This window comes from Castanea sativa, chromosome 1 (genome assembly GCF_040712315.1).
Source record: "Castanea sativa cultivar Marrone di Chiusa Pesio chromosome 1, ASM4071231v1".
Lineage (NCBI taxonomy): Eukaryota > Viridiplantae > Streptophyta > Magnoliopsida > Fagales > Fagaceae > Castanea > Castanea sativa.
Genome location: NC_134013.1, coordinates 25,375,224 through 25,400,370, shown reverse-complemented (window position 1 = coordinate 25,400,370; position 25,147 = coordinate 25,375,224). Strand labels below are relative to the sequence as shown.

At 35.2% G+C, this 25,147-nt stretch overlaps 1 protein-coding gene and 1 pseudogene across 1 annotated transcript; both read left to right on the top strand.

The window, feature by feature from the left end:
• Positions 1-3,496: 3,496 nt before the first annotated feature.
• On the top strand, positions 3,497-6,211 carry LOC142608110 (peroxidase 64-like). The gene is made up of 4 exons (XM_075779823.1): positions 3,497-3,750; positions 4,187-4,375; positions 5,074-5,236; positions 5,454-6,211. The coding sequence occupies exons 1-4, from the start codon at positions 3,550-3,552 to the stop codon at positions 5,855-5,857; spliced, it is 957 nt and encodes a 318-aa protein (XP_075635938.1). The 5' UTR covers positions 3,497-3,549; the 3' UTR covers positions 5,858-6,211.
• An 8,233-nt stretch (positions 6,212-14,444) lies between these two features.
• LOC142639191 (peroxidase 64-like) lies at positions 14,445-24,869 on the top strand (annotated as a pseudogene).
• Positions 24,870-25,147: the final 278 nt, after the last annotated feature.

Sequence of the window (25,147 nt, the reverse complement as noted above, 5' to 3'; positions counted from 1 at the left end):
TAACAGTAGAAATTGAAACAGCTGATTTGTTGCGATGATAGTATGTCTCAATATTGTGGCCAAAATGTTTGCAAAAATTGTAAAAACGTTTGCTGGATTATCGGTGACGATTATTGCAACAAGAAGAAGACCTGTCCTTATTCTTCATTTAGAAGCAAAAATGAAATATACGCGAAAAACTAGGTAAGGAGCACCTGGACTACAAAAAGTCAACTTTGGGTCAAAGTCAACGGTCAATGCATAGTCAAAGTCAACAGAGGCTCACGTGAACACGATGACGTAAGCGCTGACTAGGTGATGACTGGACGATGACGTCAGTAGGTGAGCAACTAGGGCTGACGTGGTAGATGAAGTCAGCAAGCGACGTCAGAAGGCAGAAGGGCAGTGCGTGTGGTGCGTAGCTTATGTTGTAGAGAATTTTCAGGCGGCGTGTAAGGGCGCGTGGTAAGTCCGAAGAAGCCGATTATTTTTCGACTATGTAGATCAGAGAAAGATGATTCTGACAGCGGCGGCGGCGACAGGATCGGAGAAATACTGATGGCGCATGAGGCGCATGGAAGATTTTGCCAAAATTTTGACCGGCACGAGGCGGCGCGTGGACAGTCAGATGAGGAAGTTTCTAGTGGCGTTGTGTAGAGGGATTGAAAAGCTACAAGGTGATATGCCTTATGTCCTAATCGGAGGTCAGAGGTGACAAATTCGATGGTGGCAGTGGTTTTGGAAGCGGAGGAGGAGCTTCTGGCGGCGGAGATTCAACCTTAAGGACCTCTGATGGTGGCAGGCAGTCGAGAGAGTGCACTGAAAGGGTTTACTAACCACAAAAGTTGAAACAGCGAAAAATACCGACAAAACAAGACTGCAAGACACAAGAAGATTAGAACAATGGCTCTGATACCATGTTAGAAATATTGAATAAGTGTATTGTATTTCTCAAGTAATTGAATATACATGAGTGCCTTTATATAGAACGCAGAGTGTGCAATACAAGTAAGTGTGCTATACAAGTAAACAAGGTGAGCCTAAAACCCACATACCCTAATACACGTTAACAATAATCATCTTTGCTGCACCTATCAAAAGATAATCAATTTTTTTTTACTTATTAAGCGTGCATTTGGATTGCGTTAGGATGAAAAAGTTTTGCATTTTGCTGAAAAAATAGTGGGTCCCACGGTACTGTTCATGCATTTTTTGGTACTATTTATGGGCCCCATTGTACTATTTTAACTAACTCTTACCTTTATCTACAGTACTTTTAGTAATAAGTTTTCAGTTTCAGCAAAATAAGCGGTATCCAAACATACCTTAAGTGTGTATTTGGGATAAGCTAAAAATTTCAGCTTATTTTTACTATTATTTATGGATTTTACTGCACTTTTTGATACTACTTATAGGTCTCATTGTATTATTTAGCTCACTTTTATCTTTATTTATAGCACTTTTAACAAAAAAAATTCAATTTTAGTTAAATAAGCTGTTCCCAAGCGAACACTAAGATTCTTCTTGTTGTTGGGCTTGATTATTATTATTATTATTGTTATTATTATTATCAAAAAATTTAGTGGATTTTAATTATATTTTGTGGGATCACAATGAATTTTGGTATGGTGGATTTTGCGAGATTATATTGTTGGAATTGTGAATTTTGTATTTTCAGAGTATTTCCACTCCCAATCAAACACATACAAATATTTTCTAAATACGTTAGTGTACAATCAATTTTTTTTTTGAAAATATATTTTCAGTTGAAAATAATTACTCTTGGAAAATATTATTAGGTAGAAACAAATATATAGTTGCTAATTAGGGTGCATGGGCCTCCTGTGTTTGCTTAAAAAGGCAGATCTTTTGGGCTCTAATTGAAGACTTGGTAAGTTACCTTTCATGGCACTAGTTGTTATCTGGAAATCTTAACAGTTTCTAGCTATAACTGTAATGAGTAGGCGGGAGGAAAACTAGTGGCAAAGGGTCGACGAAGAAGTTTTAAGAATTTGTGGCCAATAAAGCTATTACTTATCAGTAGTTGTAATGGATTATCCCAATTATTAGCTGTTGCCCGGTGATAATGACACTCGGACTGCTGTTGAATTTGGAAACTCTGTACTAGTTTTTTTTTTTTTTTGGGGGTGGTAAACAACCTGTACTGGTCGGTGCCATATGACCTTTATATTACGCAAAGGTGCCTTTCTATATTCATTACAACTTACAATCAAGGGAATCAATTTTATACCGAAAACGGAACTGATTTGACTAGAAAAACGATATATTTTGATATCGGTCGGTATTACTGGACCGTTTCAGGTTTACCACTTATATATATATATATATATATATATATATATATATATATATATAAAATAAAAATAAAAGTTTATCATGATATATTATCTCAATTCAAAACAAATTATTTATGGATTTAGACTTTAGCATCAATTAAAAGGAAAAAAAAAAAACACAAAACATAAAAAACAGAAAGCTTAATTGTTCATTGCATATTAAGAAAACAAAATACAAAATTTTACCTGTTTTGCAGCTTCTAGCTTCGGCTTAGATGAGATTTGAGAAATCAAATCTCAAATTGGCGTGAAATAAGAGAGAAAGAGAGATTGTGAGAGAGAAAGACTGAGAGAGTGGTTTTGCAAAAAAAAAAAAAAAAGACAGAGAGTGAGAGAGACGGCATGAGGTTGTGAGACAGAAAGAATGAGAGAGTGGTTTTGCCCTTAAATAAATTTTAAAATTACAAAATAGAACGTCTGCTACACCCGGTATTTATACCGGTACGAAACGTTGATGTTTCTATACCGGTGCACATACCGGTTCGATACATATGAGCCGGTATGGTGTGGTATGGTATCCTCTTCCTTGCTGACAATCATCTTCAAGAAATTAATATATTCTTTTATAAGGTCTTTACTCTGTAGGGTCACTGAGCTGTTCTAATGAAAATTAAAGGCCATCCCTTTGCTTCTGTTCTAAACCAAGAAAAAGTTTATCAAGGAATTCAGCAATTACTAGGTCTCATTTCCAATATTTATTTTCTTTTCCTTTAGTCATATTTATTTTGCATCCAAGGTTAATCTTTCGCATTGGTCATGGTTTTCACTTTAATACCCTTCAAAAGAGGGGAAAATACATAATGCACAAAGCTCTAATTTTTGCAGAATTTGGGAGAGATCATAATAGGCAGCATTATACTCAAATTTTTTCTAGGAGAGGCTGATTCTGAGACTCAAAGTCTCAATCCCTATGACCCATTGCTTTTGGTGAAAAGAACTTGCCCTGTCGGAGCCCAACCTCTTACCACATGAACATCACTTTCTAAGTAACAACATGAAATGTGACAGGGCTTGGCCTCTTTTGAGCTTGCTTCAATAATACGACTCCAATAATACTATCTTTAATAACCGAATTCTTTCACAACCACTCCAAGCTTGAAGCGTCCCTTAGCCTTTTGCAACATCACTATATAAATGACATTCCCCATCTCTGAGTTTTCACCGACAAATAGCACAATACAATATAGGTCAATTGACTTGACTAGTTTCAACAATGGTAACCATACTAGTTGCACTTGCCCTTTTCATTCTCTTTAGTTCTTCTTCAGTGAATGCACTGAGCTTGAACTACTATGACAAAACATGCCCACGTCTTGAGTCCACTATTACAAGTGCTGTAAAAAATGCCATGATAAATGACAAAACAGTTCCAGCAGCGCTGCTTCGGATGCACTTTCACGACTGTTTCATAAGAGTAATCATCCTAAGCTTATTTTTATTTATATCTATATATCATTTCTGTATATAATAAGATGAAACTCTTTAATTTTTTGTTGACCTTTTCTTTTGTTGTCACATATGAATTTGAAAATCAGATTTTTCCACATCATTTTAATATATATATATATATATATATATATAAATATAATTATAATTATAAATAGTGATAAACTATATTAATTCGTTTAAAATAACATTAACTTATTCTCTTTTTTAATAAAGCGATCAAACACTAAACAAATTTTTTCTAAATTAAGTTTGATTTCTCTAAATAAACTCTAATATCCTATATAAATAATTTTTGTCGAACTCCTGTAACATTACTCAGGTTATTGAGCAGTAAAAAATATTTATAAGGCTTGCGTTGTTCATATGTAAATCTACTTGGTACTTTATGTTTTGTGATTAAGGGTTGTGATGCTTCTGTGCTGCTCGCATCAAAGGGAAATCAAAAGGCAGAAAGAGACGGGCCTCCTAACATTTCATTGCATGCATTTTATGTCATTGACAATGCAAAGAAAGCGGTGGAAGCATTGTGCCCCGGCGTCGTCTCTTGTGCTGATATCTTGGCTCTGGCTGCTCGTGATGCTGTTGCTCTGGTTAGTTTATCATGTCATAATAATAGTAATTTGGAAGAACACTACTTAACAACTATAATATGGCTTATTCAGTAGTCATAAATATGATTCATTGATTAGTTGTATGATTAATATACACGTGGATTCTAATTGCCATCTCCTTTAATCGGTTCAATTTAGGAAAAAAAAACATTTGTCCACAATATATAACAAGAGTTTGAATTCAGTAAGGGTGGGTGTAAAACTTATATTTTACACTATCCAATAATAGATTGTCACATCAGTTTTTTATTTAAAACTTAATAGATCCTACTACACATAATAACATCTTAATAAACTTACAGTTAATTTAGATTTTCAAATGGGTATTAGAATTACTTGAATGTGATTGTGTCTTGGAATTGGAGAGGTAAAGTTTGGATTTTATACCATATCCTTATAGAATTTAATTTGATATAACAATAACTACAACAACGACTACTTAATTATCATAACAACCATCGCATACCGTTGGTGTGATAGTCATTCCATAAGTATAAGTACTTGTAAGGTGTGAGAGGCAAATGTTGAGATTCAAGTTTTCAAAAGATAGTACACTTAGATTAAACTAGAGTAAAATTTTATCTTGTATATAAAAAAAAATTATTATAACAATAAAAGCCCAATATCTAAGCTTATAGTAGAACTTTTTAATATTTTGGGTCTGGTTTGATGTACAGTCTGGAGGTCCCACTTGGCAAGTACCAAAAGGAAGAAAAGATGGAAGAACCTCAACGGCAAACGACACCAGACAATTGCCATTTCCCACTTTCAACATCTCTCAACTACAGCAAAGCTTCTCCCAAAGAGGTCTTTCCTTGGAAGATCTTGTAGCTCTCTCAGGTATGTTTCTATACATAGAAACCATCTTACACTACTGCCCTGTTGCTTCATCCCTGTATATATATAAATATTTACTTGCCCAGCTGGGTTTGAAATTAAATCATAAATCTTAAGCTAATAAAGCTATAGTACTTGCCAATTGTTTAGTAATTCTTAATCATAGCATTGATTTTGTTTTTAATAAATAACTGACCATCTTATTGATACACATTTGTAGGGGGTCACACTCTTGGATTCGCTCATTGCTCATCTTTCCAGAACAGAATCCATAACTTCAATGCCTCCCTTGACATAGACCCGTCACTGCAGCCATCCTTCGCAGCCAGCCTACGAAGCATATGTCCCGCGAACAACAAGGTGAAAAATGCCGGCACCACACTGGATTCTACCACCACAACATTTGACAACGCATACTACAAGTTACTTCTCCAAGGGAAGAGTATATTTTCTTCGGATCAAGCTCTACTCACTACCCCAAAGACTAAAGCATTGGTTTCTAAGTTTGCTAGCTCCCAACAAAAATTTGAGGAGGCTTTTGTGAAGTCCATGATCAAGATGAGTAGCATCACTACTAGTACTGGTGGGCAAGAGATTAGGCTGGATTGCAAAGTAGTTAGATGATTTTAGCAGCGTGGATTTAATTATAATGTGATTGAGCCAGTCCAACTTAAAATTATTGTCTCTTCCAGTCCAATTTGATTTTTTTTTTTTTTTGGAGGGATCGAAGGAATAGATGTGGTCAATATGTGCAAGCGTCTATGCATGCAAGTTTGTATTTAGAATTGAAAATTACTTATGTATAAGCATGCTTAATATAATAAACATGTGTTTTGTCACTAAAAAGAAGAAGTGACAAAACTGTGTGCTTGAAAATGTGGAAGCTACCTTATATACTAAAAGTTTGTTACGTGAATTTGAAGGTAATTTCATTTATTTATAGTCATAATTATTCAATTTTAATTCTTTATTGATTTACTTTCATGGTACACTTAAGTTGTATTAAAATACTGTATTGTAGATGAAGATACTAACAAAATTGGCCAACTTGAGCTACAATTCGCAAGTACGAATATTTGCAGTGTTGAATCTGTGTACATAACACCATTAAGGCATGAGAGAATGCGTAAGTGGTTGAATCTAGACTCTACACAAGGAGCAACTGTGAGAAAAGGGAGGGGAGGTATGGGTTAAGAGATTTTATCTTGGTCTGTGCTAAAAGCATGATTGTCTTGGAAATGAAGTGAGATTTACACCTGACATGGTACTCAAGCACTCACCAAAAAGGGACAGTGGCTTTTCAAGGTTTGAGGCTATAAGGACACCCTTAATTGGTTGAATGCACAATTAGTCACCTTAGAGACACGTGTACCAATCATAGTATTCCTGATATCCCTCTTGACGACCAAGACTTGTCTTCCAAGTAGTGGTAAAGCTACCTACCTATAGGTCCCAGTGCCACGTTGGTGCAGTTCTTATCCCTTAGTCAGCAGATAATATCACAACTGTGAAAAGTGTTTGGAAATTTAGAGCAAATATTAGTCTCTTCTGTTGAACGGACTTCTTTGTGGAGTCAACATTGAGATTATGCTCTATTACTTGTCTGTTAATCCCTGGCATATCCTCGTGGCTCCATGCAAAGACATCCAAGTTCTTTTTCAAAAACTTCACTAATTCGTCCTTCAAGGACTGTTGAAGCTCCTTTCCTATCTTGGTGGTTTTGGATGGGTCTCCTTCCACTAGCTCGATGTTTTCTGCCTCCTCCATGGGTTTGGGTGGCTTTTCTTCTACCATCCCAGTGTGATTTTCTCTAGATACCAAGACCGCTTGGAAACATTCTCGAGCTAAAAGTTGGTCCCCAGTGATTTCTCTAGTCCCGTAGGGGGTCGGGAATTTCACTTTCAGGCCGTATGTGGAAGTTACTGCCTTAAGGCGATTAAGGGTTAGTTGTCCAAGAACCACATTGTAAGACAAAGGGCCATCGACGATCAAGAAGTCTACCATCTTCGTCACTTAAGCCGGGTAAGTCCTTGCTGTAATCTGTAATGAAATGATGCCTTTTGGATAAACACGGTTCCCACTAAAACTAACTAGCGGAGATCCGAAGGGCCTGAGGCGTTTTGGATCCAACTTCATCTGCTAGGAAGCCATCATGTACATTACATCTGCCGAGCTTCCATTATCCACCAGCACTTTTTGGGTGTTGAATCCTTTAATGGTTAGCATAATGACGAGGGGGTCATCATGCAGCTGCTTGATCCCCTTCACATCTTGCTCGGAGAAAACAATGTCATCATTCCCAGTACGATGATGTTTTGCCATTGAGTGTTTGATATGAACACTATTCACCTGTCTCTGGACTGCCTTCCTCAGGGACTTATATGATCCCCCAATGACTGGTCCCCCAATGATCGTCCTTATCTCTCTCATGATTGGCTTGAGATTGTCCCGATCTTCCTCCTTATGGTCGTCAGGAGGCTTTTCCTTTGTTTGCTGGCGAGCTTGATAGTCTTTCTTAACAAACTTTTGAAGTTTCCCCCTTTGGATCAACTCCTCTATCTGTTCTTTCAAATCTTAGCATTCGTCTGTATAATGACCATAGTCTTTATGGAAGTGGTAGTACTTCTTCGTATCTCTCTGTTTTGAGGATGATCTCAATGGTTTAGGCCATTTCAGTGTAGGGTCGTCCTTTATCAGCATGAGAATCTTGTCCACAGGCAGTAGCAAAGGGGTGAAATTCAACTCTTTTTTATTTTTTATTTTTTTTATGATGTGTCCAAACCATTTTTGCTAGCCTTAGCTTCCATGAGATTATCTTTGCACTCCTTCTTCTTGCTCTGGGACTTTGTGCCTTCATCCTTCTTTTGCTTGCCCTTTAGTCCCTTTGCAGTCAGCGCGTCTTCCCCATTCATTGAGGTCGGAGGAGTTTTCCCTAGAGAGAAAACAAGGTCAGGGTTGATCAACCCAACCTGGAAGGTCGTCATTATCACTTGCTCATCAGCTTTATCAATTTCTAGAACTGCTTTATTGAATTGCTTCACATATTCTCTTAGGGTCTCTCCTTCCTACTGTTTTACAGTTAGCAAATAGAAGGTGAGCCTCTTATGGCATTGACACCTAATGAAATGACATACAAAGGAATCACTCAACTGGTCAAATTTGCAGTGGACGCCGCAAGTAATTTACTAAACCATACCATTGCTGCTCCCTTAAGGGTTGTTGGGAATGTCTTGCAAATAACTTCATTTGGGGTCTGTTGGAGGCTCAAAATTGTTTTGAATGCCCCTATGTGGTCCAGGGGATCCTTAGTGCCATCGTAAACCTCCAGTTGAGGGAGATGAAATTTGGGAGGCAAGGGGCACTCTAGTACACTGGCTATGAAGGGTGAGTTGGTCCTTTTGATCATGCCATCTATGTTTATTGTTATCTTCCCCTCTATGTCATTTTTAACCTTGTCTAACTCCTTTCTCGTGTTCTTCATCATTTGGTCACTACCATGAGTTGATTGTGTAGTATGTTCTGAGGTCTCCCTTCTTCTATTCTCTGGACTCTAGGCCTCGTCGTCATTGTCATTGTGATTACGTTGACACTATGACATAGTCGTAGTCTTAGGGTGAGTCTTCTGATTCAATTCGTCATTTCATCAATTCTTGCACATGAGCTGTTAGTGCTTGAATTTGTTGGGCCATTACCACCAGATCCGGTGGTGTGGTCATAGCTAAGTCCATTAGTTTTGAGGGACTTAGTCAATAGAGAATTCAACGACTTATAGTTAGATCCCCACAGACGGCATCAAACTGATGAATTCTTGCTTCATCAGTTTGGCGCTATCTGTGGGGATCCGATTATAAGCCGTTGAATTCTCTATTGACTAAGTTCCTCGTTGGTACTCCTCATTGGTGAATTCTCTATTCACCTTGTCAGTATGTTCTTGTTGGTATGATGGATGACCTAGAATCTTGTGTCACAGAAAGCACTCAACAGATAAAGGCATCGGTTTGGGGCTTGCCAAGGACCTTCCAATGCTTAAGTTAGCTTATACTCGTTGGGAAATCTGTAATTTGTAGAACAATTTTGTGATCGTCCACTTTTACCTATCTTTCTTGGCTTTATATAGCCTCATGTTGAGTTATTACTCAGTATACTATTATATTGCAGTTGGAGTAATTAATGCTCAATGATGGCAAATTAATCCCAACATTTTCTGTTTGTAACCGACCCTTAATTCCGTATTATTGGATAAGGTTAACAGTTCCATGCTATTCATTGCTTGATCATTGATTGTTGTCTAGAATTAATGCACTTACATTCGTCCATACTCTTACTCTTCATTCTTATGGATGGTTTGCAAGTGATAGATGACCATTTATATGCTACTCGTCAACCTTTTTTCTAAAAGAAACACAAAATCTATAACCAAAATTAGAAATATAAAGTTTATTTTACAACTTAAGCCAAAAAATGGCTAAACAAAATAAACATAATAAAATAAAAAATAAAAAAACAATAACAAAAGAAGAAAAAAGAAACAGCAGGTTCAATGGTGAGCAACTCAAGGAGACCATGGTGCATAGGCATTTTTGTCATCCCCAGATTCCTCTCGGGGATAATCCAGAGCCAGATACTTCATCTCCTCTTCATCATCATCATCCTCTTCTTCCTTCTCCTCTTCGTATTCATCATCCCTCGAGTCGGAGCCATCGGAAAAGCCTCCAGAAGAGCTGTCAGAGGAGTCTGCCTCCTTGGAGTTAGAAAGCCCTGAAACGCTAGACTCTGAGCTTGACCAACCAAGCCTTCGCCTTCTCTTACGACGAGTGGGAGCATCCATGAATGCAGTAGTTGCTGCCTCCTCAACATCATCTTCGGTCCTCAGCTGAAGTTCCTCCAAGTTCTCCTCACTCTAGTCAAAAGGAGCAATCTTCTCGGGACTGAAGACTTGAGGAGGTGAAGGATGAATGGGAAAAGGGAGAAGAGGGTGCACAGGGCTTGGTGGTGGGGAAGGAGTATGGTCAATGGAAGCATTCTCAAAGGAGCTTGAGGAGTGTTGTGGGGACTTAGAACCATCAAAGAAAAGTTTGACATTTTTTCGTGGAGGTTAAGGTTTTTTTGGAAGAAAAATAAAAAAGATACAAAAGGAATGAAGGTTGAAGAAGAAACATTCCCTATTAAAATCTTCAACTGCAGTTAAGTGAAGAGACATGACATTTATGAGGAGTAATGTCTGTCTGCCAAAACGCAAGAAATGAAGAGGTGCCAAAACAGCTAAGAGCACCCTTTTGAGCCACGTGTCTGTTTTGAACATCACAGGGCATGATTACTGGAGTGTTAATGCATGAACCAATGTGATTGTCAAATGCCTTTGTCATTAAACGCCATTGACAGTCAAGGGGCTAATATACATAACACCACTAAGGCATGGGAGAATGTGTAAGTGGTTGAATCTGGACTCTACACGTAGAGCAGCTGTGAGGAAAGGGAGAGGAGGTGTTAGCTAAAAGATTTGGTCTTGGTCTGTGATAAAAGCGTGATTGCCTTGTGAAGGAAGTGAGATTTACACCTGACATGGTACTTAAGCACTCACCAAAAAGGGACATAGTGACTTTTCAAAGTTTGAGGCTGTAAGGACACCCCTTATTGGTTGAATGCACAATGAGTCACCTTAGAGACACGTGTACCAATCACAGTATTCCTGATGTTCCTTTTGATGACCAAGACTTGTCTCCCAAGCAGTGCCAAACCACCCTACCGCATTAAATGGAGAATGACCCTTGAACAATACCTGCACAGCTTTCACAACTTGATCTACCACCACTAGCAAGACAATGATGAGACTAGTATTCGAAGCTAAATTTAAGGGATGTCCAAGTGGAAGACCATGATGCATTCCCTCCTACTATTTATAAGTCCCCCTATCTATAAAAAAAATAACATTGGAGAAGAAGTTCCTAGAACAAGATGGAGAGTGGAGTACAATAATCGTTGAGTAATTGTGTTGTAATTTGAGTTTCTCAGATTGACCGAGGAAGATCTTTTAATTCCAAAAATTTGTTCCTTAGCTTTTTCTTAGAATACATTCTTGGTCTTACTTATGCTTTCTTTAGTCTTGCTAAGGTATCTCTACTTAAGCTCGAGTTGTTGACCCTGACCATCCACCTCTTTCAAATTAATTGTATTGGGCTTATTTTAACAGCAAGTCCCTCAAATCATTAGGTCGAGCCTGTTGCCAATAGTTTGTGCCCCCTACAGGAGTGTTTGGATTTTGCAACCTAAAGTTTCAAAATTTGGAGGTGTAAAATCCACACACCCCCAAACTTTAATAGGTAAAATCCAAATTTTGAAATATCAGGGTGTAAATCCAAACACCCCTAAACTTCAAGGGGTAAATTCAAAATTCTGAAACTTTAAGATGTAAATCTAAATACCTCAAATTTTAGGGGTGTAATTTGCAATTTACTTAAAGTCGGCGAAGATATAACCAAAGACGTCTTTGCTCTAGCAACCCATAGTGACCCATCTCTCTCTATGGTTATTTTTATTATTATTGAATTTTAATTATATTTTGTGGAATCACAATTAATTTTAGTATTGTGGATTTTGCTGGATTATCTTGTTGGAATGGTAAATTTTGTGTTTTTAGAGTATTTCCACTCTCAACCAAACGCATGAAAATATTTTCTAAATATGTTACTGTACAATAAATTGTTCAAAAAATATATTTTCAGTTGAAAATAATTACTCTTGGAAAATATTATAGGTCGAAACAAATAAATAGTTGCTAATTAGGGTGCATGGGGCCTGCTGCACGTGTTTGCTTAAAAAGGCAGGTCTTTTGGGCTCTAATTGAAGACTTGGTAAAAGTTTCCTTTCAGGGCACTAGTTGTTAATTGAAAATCTTAATAGTGTGTATAATTGTAATGAGAAGGCAGGAGGAAAACTAGTGGCAAAGGGTCGATGAAGAAATTTAAGAATTTGCGGCCAATAAAGCTATTACTTTTGAGTAGTTGTAATGGATTATCGCAGTTATTAGCCGTTGCCCGGTGATAATGACACTCGGACTGCCGTTTGAATTGGGAAACTCTGCAGTAGTCTTTTTTTTGGTAAACAACTCAGTACTAGTCTGTACCATATGAACTTTATATTTAAGGTACCTTTCGTTATTCGTTATAACCCTCTTCAGGAATTTAAAAACGTTCTTTTATAAGGTCTTTACTCTGTAGGGTGAGCTGTGGCCATTCCTTCGCTTACTTCTGTTCTAAACCAAGAAAAAGTTCATCAAGGAATTCGGCAATTACTAGCTAGGTCTCATTTCCAATATTTATTTCGTTTTCCTTTAGTCATTTTAATTTGCATCCAAGGTTAATCACCCTTCAAAAGGGAGGGAAGCACATGAACTTGACTTTAAAGGTTTCAATGACGGAGTTAGAAATTTTTCCTAGAGAGGCCAAGTAAATAAAACCATATTCTTAAGTAAAAAAAAAAAAAAATATATGTATATAAGTTAACTTTAACACACTAAGCTTGTGTTCTAGGATCATTCATGATACTAAAACTATTTATGATTGATCTTGAACTAATTTTTTAGTATTTTTATTTTTATATATGCCGTTAAGCAATATTCAAAAACTCATTCCAATATCACGTTCAAAGAAAGCAACATTCCTTAGATCCATATCTTTGAGCTAGTATACGGGCTCAACATCAGTATTCTTATTCTAGCTAGATAGAGAATTGTGTAGTATTCTCCAAATTTTAAACATTTTTTTTCTTAAAATATGTATCAATTGTAGATTGGCTTCTCATCAAATTACCTATATATATATATATATATATATATATATATATATATATATATATATTAAAACCTGAATATTAAATTTTAAATACTAATTATATTAATAGAGCCACTTTTTTCATTTAAAAAATAAAATATTGTTTATGCTCAAAAAATAAAAGAAACAACCTATGCAAATTTGTTTTTATATTAATGCTTCAATAGTCTATAATTACACATTCTACAAACATCATTTTTAGAGGATCAAATATAAATATATAAACAAACGTATAACAAATAGCAATAACACTAATCAAAATAAGCAAACAGATAAGTTAAATATAATATAAAAATAGTAGAAAAAGATGCCAGCAACAAGCCACTAATCTGGTATTGTGTGGCGTCATCTACAAGCTAAATAAACACTTTTTAAATTAAAAGAGAGATACTTTTTAGTCTTTTTCATCCAAATAGATAGAGATCTCGGCGAAATATAAAACTAAATACAGAGAAATAGAGATATACCACATTTCCACTAGTCTACTGGCCGCTAGTCTGGAGGTCGCCGGTTGTTGATTCACTTGATTGGAGGCTGGAGCGTAGTAGACAACAAGAACCAAAGAAAACTGTTAAGAGTTCGTCGCAGTGTTGAGATTGCATCGACGGCAACAGTAAGGAATTTTTTGTTTTATTCATATTTATTTCAAGTAAATAACCTATATATGTCAAAGATTTTTATATTTGGTATTTGGAGGAGCTAATGGGCCAAGGAATGGACTGGATTAATTTTTTTTTTTCCTTAACGAATCTTAAGATATGTGGGAGACAAGTGAATTTTAACTGGGAACTAAACCCATAATATTTTTTTCCTCAAATTCTAGAGAGACAATAAATTATTGATAAACAACTTATATATAATTTTTCAATTTATTAAGACAGAAAATGAAATTTTCAAAAATTTAGGGGTCTCTGAATGTCGTCGAGTACTGTTCACTTCCCCGCCATTCTTGTAACGTGGCTCCGCCACTAAAAGGTTTATCCAAAACTCAAAGCTCCCATTTTTGTGGATTCTGGAAGAGATCAAGATAGACAGCTAGTGTTATACTCAATTTTTTTTCTTGGAGAGACTGATTGGGACTCAAACCCCATGACCCATTGCTTTTGGTGAAAAACATGCACAATCGGAGCCCAACCTCTAATCACATGAACACCACTTTCTAGATATCAACATGAAATGTGACAGGCTTGTCTTCTTTTGAGCTTGCTTCAATAATAATATTCTTGATATCCAGAGTCGCTGACAACCATATTCTCCACAACCACTCCAAGCTTGAAGCGTCTTTTGCCACCTCACTATATACATGACATCCCCCATCTCTGAGTTTTCACCGACAAATAGCACAATACAATATAGCTCAATTGACTTGACTAGTTTCAACAATGGCAGCCATACTAGTTGCACTAGCCCTTTTCTTCCTCTTTAGTTCTTCTTCAGTGAATGCACTGAGCGTGAACTACTATGACAAAACCTGCCCACGTCTTGAGTCCGCTATTACCAGTGCTGTCAAAAATGCCATGATAAATGACAAAACAGTTCCAGCAGCGCTGCTGCGGACGCACTTTCACGATTGCTTCATAAGAGTAATCATCCTATGATTCCTATCCATATATTTATTTATATCTATATATCATTTCAGATATAATAAAATGAAAATCTTTAATTTTTTGTTGACTTTTTCTTATGTTGTCACATAAGAAATGTAAACCAGATTTTTCCACATCATTTTAATAGGTGGAACTGTTAAAATATTTTTTGATGCGCCTTGATTCAAGTTCATCAAAAACAAGTTTAACAGGTGGTGCTACTTGTTCCAAAGTCCATTATCTGGGAAGAGTAATATCTTGCCATTGAATCATTTTAGGGACTTGGATCTTAGCATCAGGAATGGAACATTGAATCAACATAGTTTTTCCAGCAGGATCACGTCCTCTAGACTGAGGAGTTAGCTGGGAATCAAGCAATCTATAAAAAATTCGATAAATAAGAGTAAAAGGTCTACTACCATCATCCATATCATAACTAGAAGTCAATATATTCAAAGTTAAAGCTTTAATAATATTAGGATCATTTAAAGCAAGAACAAGATCAGGATAACAATCAAAGTAGACAGGACTATCATACAAAGAAGCAGTAATCATTCCAAGAATGCTATCATTAAATTTCTTGAATCTAGCATCACGTAAACACATAAGAACAAAAGCATCAATTCCTTTTCTTGTTAAAGGTTTAACAGCAACCTGAACCAAATCACATCATTTTGGCCTCTGCTTATGATCCCTATGCTCTAACTCCTATTCACCAACCAGTCCAAACTATTTACCCAAGACAAGCCAATGCCTCCTAGTATGTTAAAAAACAATATTCCCAAAACCTGTTTTTTGTTGAACCAAACAGAGCGGCAATCAAGAATCCACTCCATATTGCAAAAGGTTACTTCCCACCTTTATGCCACTGGATTCCTGAGCACGGTGGTAAAAAGTTGGAATTTTATTCTGGCATTTTACGCCAAGAAGATAACAGAGTTTGGGAATATCCATCTGATGCTGCTTCTACCTAGCTAATCTAGGAGCTTGATAATCCCCATATTTGCCTGGCCTGCACAACGGCTATCGATATTCACTCAAGGGTAAAAATATTTATTGCTGCTTTTCATTATGGTAATGATTCCTTTGTTGACTACTTTTGGCACTACTAGCTAACTACTTTCGGTCTCAAAAGCTGACTTGATTCCTTCCGCAAATTACGCTCCTGATGCCCCTCACGGGTCCTGATATGAATAGTAAAAAGTCACTATTCACTGCTAACTATATAAAGGGGGTTGTCCCTTATTGTTAAACTCAGAATTCTCTTCTAGGATTTCCTTTAGAATTCTCTTCTAGGATTTCCTTTAGAACTCTCTTTAGAACTTCCCTTAGTTCAGAATATCTCACTGATTACCTAAAACTTGTAACTAGAACCAGGACTAGCTTTCAAATCTTGTACTACTATCCCTATTGATCATTGTAATCTTATGACTACTACTACTGTAAGTGTTTTGATGTACATTCAATAAACACTATTGTTTTCAATACTTTGAATTATTTTGATATACAATTGCTTGGTTGGTTCTACCGCTTTATTTTCAATTATCATTTACTTTGAATCATTCTATCTATCTGTTATCTGTTGTGCTTCCGCTTCTGCGCTATCGTCCTTCCCCCTTTATGGTATCAGAGCCATTCTTTCCTTGGCCGATAATGTTGTTATGTCTTTCATATTCTGTCTGTGTCTGCCTGAACTTGTAATACTTTGTTGTTGTGTCGATCTTATCGTCATAGGCGCCACCGCCATTGTAAAAGGTCCCAGATCCGAACAGTAAGGCCCATGAAGCCAGGAGAGAATGAAGGCGTGAGAGGAATAGGGTTGATGAACGGTATGTGTTACGAAATGCAATGGTTGTGAGAAAAACATGATAATTGAGTGTTATAACTAAGATAGATATTGATAGGATGTGGAGATCCGACTCCTCTGTTAGCTCTAGGACTGGTTGTCCTCCTGATATTGTGAATGAAGAAGACCTCACTGTTGGAGAAAGTGAGTACCCAGATTTTAGAAAATGGAATATCTCGAAGATTTCTACTAAAACTGTTTATGATCTAAATTGGACTGAAAAAAGTATTTTCCCTGAATATAGAGCTAGAACTGTTGAACAAACCTTTTTTATTTCTAAAACTCATAAAAAATGTTGTTTATTTTCCAAGAAAAATATTAATGAGTTTTTGTCCAAGAAAAATCTTAAATATTTACACATTGGTTTGGTTCAAGTTGCAATTAAACCTTTAACAAGAAAAAGAATTGATGCTTCTGTTCTTATGTGTTTACGTGATGCTAGATTCAAGAAATTTAATGATAGCATTCTTGGCATGATTATTGCTTCTTTGTATGATGATCCTGTTTACTTTGATTGTTATCCTAATCTTGCACTTAATGATCCTAATATTATTAAAGCTTTGACTTTGAATATATTGACTTCTGGTTATGATATGGATGATGGTAGTAGACCTTTTACTCTTATTTACCCAATTTTTTATAGATTGCTTGATTCCCAGCTAACTCCTCATTCTAGAGGACGTGATCCTGCTAGAAAGACCATGTTGATTCAATGTTCCACCCCTGATGCTAAGATCCAAGTCCCTAAATGATTCAATGGCAAGATATTACTCTTCCCAGAGAATGGACTTTGGAACAAGTATTACCACCTGTTAAACCTGTTTTTGATGAACTTGATATTACTAAAATTGCACAATACACTGATGGAACTGTTAAAATATTTTTTGATGATACCAAATGTTTTCCTACTAACAAACCTTTAAGAATCAACGAAGGAAGAAAGTCCTTTGCTGGATCTGAAAGTTTTGTTAAAAGAAATTCTAATGTTGATAAATTTTTGGAAAAGAATTTTGATAAACTTGATTTGAGGCTAAAAGGAGTTGCTAGCAACAATTCCCAAGTTAGCAATACTTATTATTCAACAAAACCTGAATTTCCTTTTGATATTAACAGAGAAGAAGAAGATGCTAAATCTGATGCTCCTTCTGGATCTGATTTTCCACCTATTGAAAATCTTGATTTTGAAAATCATTTTTGTGTGATTAATCTAATGGATATGGATTTTAAAATCCCTGCTTTTCAAATTGATATGGTTGCATTAAGTAATGAATTCTTTTCTAAAGCAAACCGTGATAAAATGAAGTATTACCAAAGTACTTTTGCTCAGTCTGAAAAAGACAGAATCAAAAGGAAATGGAGAGAAAAAATGAATTTGTTAAAACAACATATTTTGTTTTTTGATTATCTTGAGAATTATTATGTTTCAAGAAATGAGGTTCATACCAATTACTTGAACATAATAAGAAAATCCACTTTTGTTAAACCGGATAAAACCATTGTTAAATCCAGTCATCTACCCTTTGAAATTATTTTGATTACTTGCAAAAATGATAAAGAAAGCACTGAGGTGAAAGCCTCCCCTTTCAAAATTGCTGATGATAAAACTCCCGTTTTTGCCATTATTGAACAAAACAATTTTGCTAATAAATCTTTGCATATTATTGGTCAATAGCTTGACCATATTGAAGAAAAAATTGTTGAAAAAACTGCTGTTTCAAAACCTGAGAAATCTTTGATTGATTTATCCATTCAAAGAAAAAATATTGACTTTAAAACTTCTCAGACTAAGACTTTTGATTTAGTTGCTTCTCAAGGATCAACTGTTGAAAAAATTGAAAAAATGCTTGCTGATTTAAAAGTTAAAACCGAGCAAACTTCTACTTCTAGAAGCGCTGCTTGTGCTATTTCAAGAAATGAGAAAGAAATTGTTTCTGATGATGACACAAATTCTGACTCATTATCCTCTGATTCTTTAAAAAATGCTTTTGATGATGGTTTAAGTTTACCTGAAATTAAAAGATTTGTTGGAAAATCCAATCCCATGTCTTTTACAAAAATGGTATTCTAAACCTACTCCTCCTGATTTGAAGAAAGATCTTTTCAAACTCAATTTTCTGTTTTTGCTGAAAAGTTTTATGAATGGAATATTGATGGTTTGTCTGAACAAGACATTATTAATAAAATGGCTCACATGTCTATGGTTGGCATTACATACATAAACAATCATGGCAATCTTGATCATCCTGATATTGTTGATTTGCTTGCATCTGGTTTTACTGGTTCTCTTCGAGGTTGGTGGGATTCACATCTTACAAAAGAATCCAGAAAATCTATTAAAGATGCTATTAAAAGAGATATTGAGGGTATGCCCATTTTGATCAAAATATTAATCGTGGTGTTCCTGATAGTGTCAATACTTTGGTTTACACCATTCTTAAATATTTTCTTGGTACTCCATCTAATATTTCGTCTCGAATTTTTGATTATTTGAATAATTTGAGATGTCCTACTATGTCTGATTACAGATGGTACCAAGATGTGTTTACTTCCAGAGTCATGCTCAGAAAAGACTCTACGAAACCTTATTTGAAAGAGAGGTTTATTGATGGTCTACCTCCTATATTTGCTCATAAGGAAAAAAATGAATTAATTGGTAAAAATGATTCTATTGATTTTGATAATTTAACTTATGGTGATATTTTCAGCACTATTAAAAAACTTGGAATTAATATGTGTAATGATGAAAAATGGTTAAAACAATAGTTAAAAGATAAAAAGAAAGCTAAATATGAAATGGAAAATTTCTATGAACAATATGATTTACCTCCTATTGCCCCTTCCAGGCAAAAAGGAAAAAGTAAATATGATAAGGTTTACAAAAGTTATTCCCACAAAAAGCATAAAAGATACGGAACCCACTTTATTAAACCCAATGATTTTTATACTAAAAACAAATCTGCTTTTCGAAAACATGATAAAAAAAAATCAGGTAAAGGTAAATGCTTTAACTGTAGCAAATTTGGCCATTTCAGTAAAGACTGTAACCAAAAGCCTGGTAAATTGAAAAATAAGTTGAACATGTTAAATATTAATAATAATGATCAAAATGAACTATTTCAGATTCTTGAATCTGCTGCTTCAACTGATTCCTTTGAAAAGGATTTCTCCTCCTCATCTGATTCTGATTATCACTCTTGTAGTGATGTTTCTAAATCTCCTAATATTAAACTTGGTTGTAGAGATTCTTGTTGTAACGTGATTAAATCTATTAAAATGTTAACCAAAAGTAAAGAAAGTGATGATTTACTATTAACAATGATAAGTAAAATTGAAGACCCTAATTTACAGAAAGATTATCTTGACAAGTTTATGAAAAACTTAACAAAAGAAGATAAGGTGAAAAAACCTAATTCTACAATAAGTTTTGAAGCAACTCTGAAAAGATTTAATAAAAATAAATCAAAAGAAATAACTATTAAAGATCTTCGACATGAAATAAAAACTGTTAAACAATAAATAATTCAGTTAAAAAATGATGTTAAAACTATTAAACATGATAATGATCATCTTAAACAAGAATTGTTAATTCTAAAGATTGATAAAAATATGGATAAATACCAATCTGATGATGACGAGCAAAAAGACGGAGATGAAACCGATCAACAAGTTTCTCCTTTTGGTAATGTTTTTGATCATGTCTTGATTAATTTGATTGATAATCAATTGTCTCTTGTTAAACATATGCTGCCCAAATGGTACACTAAGGTCAAAATTGTTGTTGCTCATGATTATACTTTTGATGTTGTTGCTATGATTGATTCTGATGCTGATATTAATTGTATTCAAGAAGGACTGATTCCTTCTAAATATTTTGAAAAATCCACTGAGAAATTGGTTTCTTCCAATGGAACAAAAATGAAAATCAAATATGAATTAAATAATGCTCATGTTTGCCATAATAATGTTTGCTTTAAAATTCCCTCTGTGCTTGTTGAAAACATGACTGATAAAGTGATTCTTGGCTTGCCTTTTATTAACTCTTTATACCCTTTTCTTACTGAAGATAATGGAATTACTACTGATCCTTTTGGACAAAAAGTAAAATTTGATTTTTGCTCAAAGTGTGAAACTCATATTGATAATGTTTTTAATCTTGTTAATAAACATCTTAACTTCATTAAACAAATAGATAGCTCTAAGAAAACTGGTGGAAAACTCTCTGATAATTTGTTGCCAACAATAATTGCTAATTGTCACAAAGTCTTGATGAATGATAGTTACCCCGACAATATTGATGTCTTTCTTGTTGACTTGCATAATGACAAAAACTTTAGTGAAAAGAATATCTTCACCAAAGAATGTCCTATGAATACTACAATTCAAAAAAGAATCCTTAGCACTAGACTTTTGAACAAGACTTTAGGATGGATCAAGTATGTCTGGAACAAGTCTTCTCCCTACCCCAATATTTCCAAAAATGATCATTGTCATTCAAAAGCTTATTATCCTGCACAACTAAGATATATTACTACTATACTCTGGCCTTTGAAGCATATTTTTGAAAAAGATTTTGCCGATAATATTTACTCTCATTTTCCCAAGAAACATTCTATCATTGAAATATTGACTATGGTCAGCTGGCTTAACATCTTCTTCCTTACCTGGCAGGAGAAAGTAAATATTAATACTACCACTAGTAAGTGCAATATTATGACTTCTTCGGCAAAGAAGAGGAACAAGGGGAAAACACCTGCTTAGGACTTTCCTCAAGACAAAAGGTTCCCAGCAGGACAACCTTTTGTAATGCATGAAGGCGCATCTTCTAGAGTAAAATCCAGTAACGCAACATCCCTTCAGGAATTTGTCCCGACAGAAGTGACATATTCCAGTGGTGATATCATATTAACCTTACAAGAAGTATTGAACAGAGAATTGCAATTCCATAATGGACTCTATAGTGAATTACCAGATTCCATTAAATTCATTCTTGACAACCTTCAAGCTTCCCACTCTTCAAACCACCATAAACTATTCAACAGAACCATGAGAGCATTTGAAATTCACTTTGTTAACCTTACTACCCAAATTGTTGACCCTACTGCTGAAAATGGAGCCTTCGCCGACCAACTTTTTAATTGCCTTGTTAACTCTCAAAACCATCATGATAAATCAGATCTGATTAGTCAACTCTTTGGCAAAGAGGAAATCCATTCAATGGATAGAAAGACTATAATGGGTACTGATTTTGCTAGATTGAGTCTAAAAAACCAATCTTTGCTAAAAAGTGTTGTTGCCAACTTGCCTCCAGAATTACAATCTTGTATTTCCGAAAGCAAGGCTATGACCAAAGATCTTGATCTTTGGCTTAAACATTTCAAAACCCTTGTTTCAATTGCTCCTACCATTGTTGAACCTGATGGCCCCAATAAAAGCTACATGAAAAAGAAATGGGGAAAAATATTTTGGGAGCAGTCTCAGAGTACATGAAAAAACCCACAATTTTCCTGGCCTTTTGATTAATTATGAAGATGGTTCTGATAATGATCCCTTCTGGCTTTCTCAAATGTTCGAATTTGGTTTTATCAGACTCATCAAATTAACGAGTCATGATCAGATTAACCAATTTCCTGATATTATTCAAAAAGCTGTCACACATGTTAAAAACCCTTATGTTTCCATCCGATGTTGGAGTACTTTGCCCAAATGGGAAAAGAATAATTGGATAAATGTTCAACCTTCCATGCATCTCGTTCTCATTAATGGATATACTCACCAAGATCAATGGTATGAAGGAAATGCTCATGTTTCACATAAGCATCCCTATGCTCTTGCTGAATGTTGAAGAAGTTACTTCAATAATCGAATTCTAGATGTCTCTTAAGAATTATGGAAAGACTACCATTTCTTTGGTTGTACAGATAGAATCTTTGTTTTCTTTAATAAACCTTATGCTTCTACATTTACAATGGGCAGAACATGATGACCCAAGAATATTTCTCACAAGAGATCCTGTTTATGAACCATTAATGTATTGTGGTTTCTACAACCAATATTCAACTTATCATGAACATGAATGCAACGATGATCCACCATGTGATCCTTGCTCCTCATGGGACCCCTATGCAGGATATTCATCTGATGCTGCTTCTACCTAGTTAATTTAAGAGCTTGATAATCCCTATATTTGCCTGGCCTACACAACGGCTATCGATATTCACTCAAGGGTAAAAATATTTACTGCTGTTTTTCATTATGGTAATGATTCCTTTGTTGTCTACTTTTGGCACTACCAGCCAAACTACTTTCGGTCTCAAAAGCCGACTTGATTCCTTCTGCAAATTACGCTCCTGATGCCCCTCACAGGTCCTGATATGACTAGTAAAAAGTCACTATTCACTTTGTACTATTCACTGCTTTATTTACCTATATAAGGGGGGTTGTCCCTTATTGTTAAACTCAGAATTCTCTTCTAGGATTTCCTTTAGAACTCTCTTTAGGACTTTCCTTAGTTCAGAATATCTCACTGATTACACAAAGCTTGTAACTAGAACCAGGACTAGCTTTCAAGCCTTGTACAACTATCCCTGTTGATCATTGTAATCTTGTGACTACTACTACTGTAAGTGTTTTGATGTACATTCAATAAACACTACTGTTTTCAATACTTTGAATTATTTTGATATACAACTACTTGGCTGGTTCTACTGTCTTACTTTCAATTATCATTTATTTTGAATCATTCTATCTATCTGTTATATATATATATATATATATATATATATATATATATATATATATATATATTAAAATTATAAATAGTGATAAACTATATTAATTCGTTTAAACTAACAATATTTATTAATAACTCACTCTCTTTTTTAATAAAGCAATTAAACACTAAACAAATTCTTACTAAATTAAGATTGGTTTCTCTAAATCATATATATAAATATTTATGTCTTGCGTTGTTCATATGTAAACTACTTGGTACTTATGTTTTGTGATTTAGGGTTGTGATGCTTCTGTGCTGCTGGCATCAAAGGGAAATCAAAAGGCAGAAAAAGACGGCCTCCTAACGCTTCATTGCATGCATTTTATGTCATTGACAATCCAAAGAAAGCAGTGGAAGCATTGTGCCCCGGCGTCGTCTCTTGTGCTGATATCTTGGCTCTGGCTGCTCGTGATGCTGTTGCTCCGGTTAGTTTATCATGTCATAATAATAATAGTAATTTGGAAGAACACTACTTAGCAACTATAAGGATCATAGACAATGGCTTATTATTCTCAAAATATATACATATATATACATACACACACAATGTCTTATTTAATAGTCATATAATTTGTTAAAATGATTCATTGATTCGTTTGTACAATTAAAATACACGTGGATTGTACTATGAATTAATTGCCATCTCCTCTAATCACGTCAACTTAAAAAACAAAAAAACATTTGTTGGCAATATAATAATAACAAAAACAACGACGGCTTATCATAACAATAAAAGCCCAAGTTCTAAGCTTATAGTAGTAGTAGTACCTTTTTTTTTTTTTTGGGTCTGGTTTGATGTACTAGTCTGGAGGTCCCACTTGGCAAGTACCGAAAGGAAGAAAAGATGGAAGAATCTCAAGGGCAATCGACACCAGACAATTTCCTTCTCCCACTTTCAACATCTCTCAACTACAGCAAAGCTTCTCTCAAATAGGTCTTTCCTTGGAAGATCTTGCAACTCTCTCAGGTATGTTTCTATAGAAAATATCTTACACTCATGCCCTGTTGCTTCAGCCCTGCATATATGTGTGTGTGTGTGTGTGTGTCATATTTTACTTGCCCAACTGGGTTTTTAAATCAAATCATAAATCTTAAGCTAATAAAGCTATAGTACTTTCCAATTGTTTAGTAATTCTAAATCATAGCATTGATTTTTTTTTAAAGGAATAAATGATTGACCATCTTATTGATACACATTTGTAGGGGGTCACACACTTGGATTTGCTCATTGCTCATCTTTCCAGAACAGAATCCATAACTTCAATGCCTCCCTTGACATAGACCCGTCACTGCAGCCATCCTTCGCAGCCAGCCTACGAAGCGTATGTCCCGCGCACAACAGGGCGAAAAATGCCGGCACCACTCTGGATTCTACCACCACAACATTTGACAATGTATACTACAAGTTACTTCTCCGAGGGAAGAGTATATTTTCTTCGGATCAAGCTCTACTCACTACCCCAAAGACAAAAGCATTAGTTTCTAAGTTTGGTAGCTCCCAACAAGAATTTGATAAGGCTTTTTTGAAGTCCATGATCAAGATGAGCAGCATCACTACTGGGGGGCAAGAGATTTTAGGCTGGATTGCAGAGTAGTTAGATGATTTTAGCAGGGTGGATTTAATTATAGTGTGATTGAGCCAGTCCAAAATTATTGTCTCTTCCAGTCCAATTTGATTTTTTTTTTGGATGGATCGAAGGAATAAATGTGGCCAATATGTGCAAACGTCTAAGCACGCAAGTTTGTATTTAGAATTGAAAATTACTCGTGTATAAGCTGCTTAATATAATAAACATGTGTTTTAGATTTCTTTGTTATAATTTAGTTGATTCATTGGTCTGCTTTGTTTTTCATATCCACTTCAAATGATGTGGGAATGTC